At 35.5% G+C, this 6035-nt stretch overlaps 1 protein-coding gene across 1 annotated transcript in view; it reads right to left on the reverse strand.

Annotated features, from left to right (window-relative positions):
• Positions 1–408: 408 nt before the first annotated feature.
• The window catches only part of LOC111395115 (G-type lectin S-receptor-like serine/threonine-protein kinase At4g27290), a 13074-nt gene continuing 7447 nt past the window's right edge, over positions 409–6035 (reverse strand). Inside the window, exons 8-14 of the mRNA XM_023021125.1 lie at positions 2823–4116; positions 2498–2626; positions 2181–2299; positions 1731–1941; positions 1152–1389; positions 920–1070; positions 409–826 (exon numbers count right to left, since the gene is read on the reverse strand). Coding sequence (XP_022876893.1) covers positions 533–826; positions 920–1070; positions 1152–1389; positions 1731–1941; positions 2181–2299; positions 2498–2626; positions 2823–4116 — 2436 coding nt within the window. The 3' untranslated portion in view covers positions 409–532. The remainder of the gene's footprint in view (positions 827–919; positions 1071–1151; positions 1390–1730; positions 1942–2180; positions 2300–2497; positions 2627–2822; positions 4117–6035) is intronic.

The following is a 6035-nucleotide window of genomic DNA, read 5'->3' on the forward strand; positions in this document are numbered from 1 at the left end:
AAGTAATAACAAGAACCTTATAACCTTGATGATATCATTATATGAATACTCTTTACTATGAATTCGAAGATAAATTTGATTTCAACACTATTCAAAAAATTTATTCAGTTCAATTTCATGTAATTCAATTTTGTTTCAGAGAGAACCTATCATAAATTGAAGAAAAAGTTCAATGTAAAACTTGGCATATAGGGAAACTAGGATGAGCTTATGTGGTTCAGACTTATGCCTACTAAAACTGGATTCAATATGGCCGAGGATCATCTGTTTTCCAGGTAATTATCGTTAAACCACTATTTTTTGGGATCCAACTTCATATCTGTTTATTTTGATAACCTAAAATTATCTACTACCTGTTCGATGTTTTGCCACAGTTATGCTTTCTAATTTCATAATCAACATTTCACACTTTGAAACTGATTCTAGAATAGCAAATTTAGTTGCGCATTTTTGTTGTGCAAAAGTGCTAATACAGAGTTCAAAAGAGATAAGTGAACTAGTAATCAATGGGCCAAGAAAATATTCTTTCCTTTCATCTTGGTTCCAGCTGGGTAATGGTGGTCCCACATAATGAATTGCTAGCTATACTTTCAGTTAAAAATGCATCTCTTTCTGTGAAAAAACCGGGCTGATTTGCCGGAGGTAATGCAATTTCATTGTCCAACATTGCAACCACAGTAGTCATGCTTGGTCTATCATCTGGACACTGTTGAACGCATAAAAGACCCATGTGGATTAATCGTAGAACTTCAGATGGATTAGCCGAGTCACGTAGATAAGGGTCAACTAGTTCAAATGACCTTCCATCCTTATAAAGTGTCCATGCCTGTAGAAGTTTGACCACAGTAACAGGCCTTGTCATCAGGTTTAGTAGAATGTAAATAAACATGTATGTTAACATATCTAAGATAATAATTACATGTCCAAGAAGGTTGAGGTGTTGATCTTCAGCAGAAAATCCACTATTTCTCTTGCCACTCACAATTTCTAGCACCGAAACACCAAAGCTAAATACATCTGATTTTACTGAGAACCGACCATGCACTGCATATTCAGGTGACATGTAGCCGCTGCATGAGAATTTTAGTCAGAAAATATTGTTACAAGCAATAAAAATGCATGCCTTGTGTTTATGTTGTTGAGAATCTTACTATGTTCCAACCACTTTGCTTGTTAAAACTTCGTTCTCATTCTCTCGAAAAGTTCTAGCAATTCCGAAATCTGATATCTTTGGATCCATGTCAATATCTAGTAATATGTTGCTTGCTTTGAGGTCTCTATGAATAATTCTCAACCGGGAATCTTGATGAATATACATAAGTCCTCGAGCAACTCCATTAACAACTTGGAGGCGCTTAGGCCAATTAAGTAATGTACATCTTGTTTGATCTGCCAAAATATATGGGAGTCATTATATACCTCATCCAGTTGTCTTATGCTTGGAGAATAGATATTAATTCCAAAATCTTAAGTTTATTCTGGGAAGCCATAATGCAGAAGGGTACATGTATCAAAAGAGCAATGCTTTCCTATAATTATGCAATCACCTAGGTTTCAGTTCTGTACTAGCATTAATCTTCAATTACTAGCATGTTTATGAAGATGCCACTGACCATATTGTTCAAACAATGAGTTAAAAGTGGTAGATATTCATTTTGTCTCTATATTAAATTAATACTCCAAATTTAAGGTAATTTTGAACTGATTGTACTAGAGTTAAAAATCCTCACCAAATAAAATCAAGTCCAGGCTTTTGTTGGGCATGTATTCATAGATCAACATCTTCTCCTGTCCCTGAATGCAGCATCCTAGAAGCTTCACAAGATTTCGATGCTGAAGTTTGGCAATACAAATAACTTCATTCATGAATTCATCAAGTCCTTGCATGGATGTTTTTGACAACCTTTTCACAGCAATATCTTGACCGTCTTCCAGCATCCCCTGAGATCATAACTTGTGCAATTGAAAACGTATTCACTAAATGAACTTTTTACTCTTTCTCAACTTATATTCGTGCTTCATGTATGAAGCTCAACTACATTTATTCATTTTCTACAAGAGTTAACTCAAGGCATCTCATCTCAAATGATGTTTACTAGTCTTGTCATTCTTCTGTGGTGTTCCACTAACTTGCTCAAAGTACTCTCAGAAAACTACTTGCAGATTGTGCACATTTTTACCTTATAAACAGGCCCATATCCACCTTGTCCAAGCTTGTTGTTGATTGAAAAGTTATTGGTGGCCTTTGAAATTGTAGATAAGTCGAACAATGGCAGCTCATGGTCTTCGTTATGGCTTGCTGAAACATGAAACATGAGTAATAGGAGGATATAGTTTATCAAAGAGAACTTGGAAAGAGGAAATACTGCTCTGTCAGATGTGCTTGCAGTTTTCATGCTTATTTATAGGTTTATTTGCATGTATATGTTGTTCTCCATGCTCTTGGACTAGTTTTTTCATTATATTTTTTCAGAGTAAAATGGCTCAGGTTGCTTACCTCTTGCTGTCTTTTTGTAACTTTTTTTCTTTTTCCAGTAATACAGCATCGAGCTCAGGCCCAGCAGAATCATTCCCATCAATGATGTCAAACTCAATATCAATAGTTTTCTTCTTTTTCCTTTCGTATCTGCAACAAGTTTAATCCAGAAAAAACAAAAAATTGATTAGTCGTTCATGATAAGGCCTTCAAATTGTGTTAGACTAAATGTAAACGTAACATTTACATTGTTAGAAGTTTGCCAGCTTGTGGGATAATAAGAAATACAATCTTTGTTTAGTGTAGGATATTGACTTTTTGATTGATTATTTTTTCATATTCTTACCAAACTCGGAAGAAGCCATTCTAATGTAAATATCTTGTCCGTTGACAGATAGATCTCTGATGTCAACTAGGTCTCCAAACCAAAATAAGCATCCGCTTCCCTCTTTGCTAATATCTAATTGTGTGTATGCCATGCAAGAGCAATTCTTTAAACACTCCACTCTGCATTCTTCAATTGTCATGTTCTTGTTAAACCTAGAATATCGCGAGTCAGGTAATTTAATTCCAGAATACTTCAAAAATACATCACCCTTTGAACAATTCAAGGGTTTCCTTCGGATGCACCCATTTGACCAATCTGACCTAATCCAATCTTGTGCATCTTTTGGCACAAATTTATCAAGACATCCACATGAAGGAGAATTTCCAATATTGCATCTGCCATAAGCACCACATAATTTGTAAGTATCACAAATATCTGCTGGTATATTCAGGTACACAACCCAGTCCTGGATTCGATCTACCCATGTCATGCGCTGTACAACTCCACTCTGACTCAGAGTAACCCTTGAAATAACCGACTTGTCAATGGCTTCTTCCCAATAGTATGTCCTGTTCTTGCTCATGAATAATCCATATGCGTATGTTGGATCCTGCCTTGCATTTGGTATCCCACTAAGACGAATGCCATTCCAGGGCCCAATTCTACACACGATTAGATTACCTCTTTTTATGATGCCCTGAGGATATCCAGTTGTATCCAAGTGAAATGTAAAATTTCCTGGAGATGGATCTTCATTGGTCTTCCATGATGTCAGAAAGCTCTCTCTACCTGTTACATAATTCAAACCAAATTTTGTGCTTGGTAGAGTTGTATCACTTAAATATTCAAAACTCTGCCAAAGAAAATTCTCTGGATTATCATCCCTTGCTTCTCTAAGGACCAGGTTTCCTGAGTCCAACAATTGCAAAATTGGATTTTGAGCAACTGTTGAAGTATTCAAAAACCATACTATGTTATTAGTGTTGTTCAGAATAGCTAACAAACCTGGCTCAATGACCTTCAAGATGCCTGATACACTTGTTAGCGGAGTTTCCTTGTTGGCAACCCAAACCACAGTGTTACCAGGTATCTTCTTGTACCAAATTCCCACGTACCGATTCCTGGAGTTACCTGGGCTAAAAAATCCCAGTTCAAAGACTCCCCCATATGAAACTAGGGTGTCACCATCTCTGAGGATCTGAGTTGTATTGATGGTATCAATTGCAGTGGAAATCTTCGAGATGGACAGTAAAAATAGTAAGACAATAATAAATGACATATCTTTGGTAGATTTCTTCATGGCTAATTGTTTCTATGTTTTGCTTTGTGTTTTTGTCTTCAACTTTCAATATACGGTATTTGAATCTGAAGAAACAGCAATTGCTAGGCCACAGTAATCATTCTAATATATTCCTTGCAATTTCTCCATTGTTGGTCCACCATTTGTAATATTCTCAATTGACCTCAATTGGGCTGTCTTATGTATGACTTGACTTGATTGGATTCTAGATTACCATAGACTTGTTCAGTTAACAGGATATTTGTTTGAAAATTGACAAACTGGCAGTATGTAGACTTTGAATGCTGAGCGGATATCAATAATTTGCCGGCAATGGAAAACTTAAAACAATATAAAATTAATTTTCTTAATTTCTTATTGTGGTTCATTGATTATTCGAAGAATTTATATACTACTTCACTTGCTGTTCTTACTGTATGCAGATCAGGAGCTATTGGGTAGTTGACATTTGAAAGTCCTGGTAAACGGCAATACGAAAAAAGGTTTGTTTTTATAAAAAAAGGTTGAACCCCAATCTTGAGAGTCCCCACCACCCCGTCCCTAAAGGTTTGTGAAGGAGGTAAATCATGGAATGTGCCCCATCAGGCCAAGGAACAAGAGCTGTCTGTACACTGTGCTTATAAGGAGTCCAATTCCATATCTATGGAATCGAACCCCCACACTGTGACTGCCAGCAAATAAGATAATTGGTGCAATACCTTCTAACGTTTACCTATTTTGCATAATACTCCCTTACTTTTTCATTTTGACGCAAAATCCCCCTAAATCAGCCAAACTTTGCGGAATATCTCCTATTGTTCATATATGTTAGTTTCTCCGTTAAAGTTAATTGTGAGGACCAAAATAAATAAAATCACAAAGGGCATTTTCGTCTCTTCAACTCCATATTTTCACTTAAGAGCATCCAAGACCAATTCATGGAGGAGGAACCCACTTGTGCTCTTCACCAGTAAATGAGAATGAATGTTCTTCACAATACATAAATCTGCGATTTACTGGGCATATGTTAGGAGTCACACGATTCAAATTTTGAGAACTCTTCCTCCATTTTCTTAATATATTATAAAAATCAAGCACGAATTAATGTTAATCTTTTATGTCCTCAGAATAATCAAAGCCCTCTTAGTCAAATCCACCTCCCAACCTCCAAGTATTATTATTTTTTATTTTATTTTATTTTATTTATTTATTTATTTTTTGTGGTATTTGTCTCATGAAGTTTTCTAATGGCATAAAAGTCAAAGTTTTCTGGTTCTTCTGAGTTGGTTTGAAATTGGGATGTAGACCTTATTGAAGAGGAAGAAGATTATGACAGTTGTTCAAACATTTGTGTGCAAATCAACCCTCAATTTGAAACATTTTGCCGAATACGATCCCATCTTCTATATACTTTGCAGAATATAACCCTAGCATTTGTAAACACTGCACAAATCAACGTAGCAACCCAAACCCTCAGAAGCAATAAGAAAAACCAAATTTAATGTTCATTAAACTGATGATTCTAGATAAATAATATTATTCGGTGCGATTGGATATCTCTACATTTTTTGTTCTCCTGATCTTGGTAAGCAATGATCTTACAGCAATTTAGGACCTTCAAGTGCAGGCTAAATTTTTCATTTAGGACTTCTTTATAAGTTAATCATTTAGTTTGAGCTCGTCGAAATAGAACGTTTCAACTTTAGAGTCGCACGACCAACTCGATTCCATGGTTGAAAATAAGATTTAGGATTAGCCAACACACAAATTTGTTGATAAAATGAGTAATTGGCTAACAAATAGAAATGGCCAAAGAAAATAATAATAATAATAATAATAATAATAAAAATCCAATAAAATGATTGGATGACAGTGTTGACTATTTTTTAAACAGTCCAACGTCGTCCAAGATGTCAAAAAATTCTTGCAGCCAAGCATGACTGTTGCATTTG

Source organism: Olea europaea, chromosome 6 (assembly GCF_002742605.1).
Source record: "Olea europaea var. sylvestris chromosome 6, O_europaea_v1, whole genome shotgun sequence".
Classification (NCBI taxonomy): domain Eukaryota; kingdom Viridiplantae; phylum Streptophyta; class Magnoliopsida; order Lamiales; family Oleaceae; genus Olea; species Olea europaea.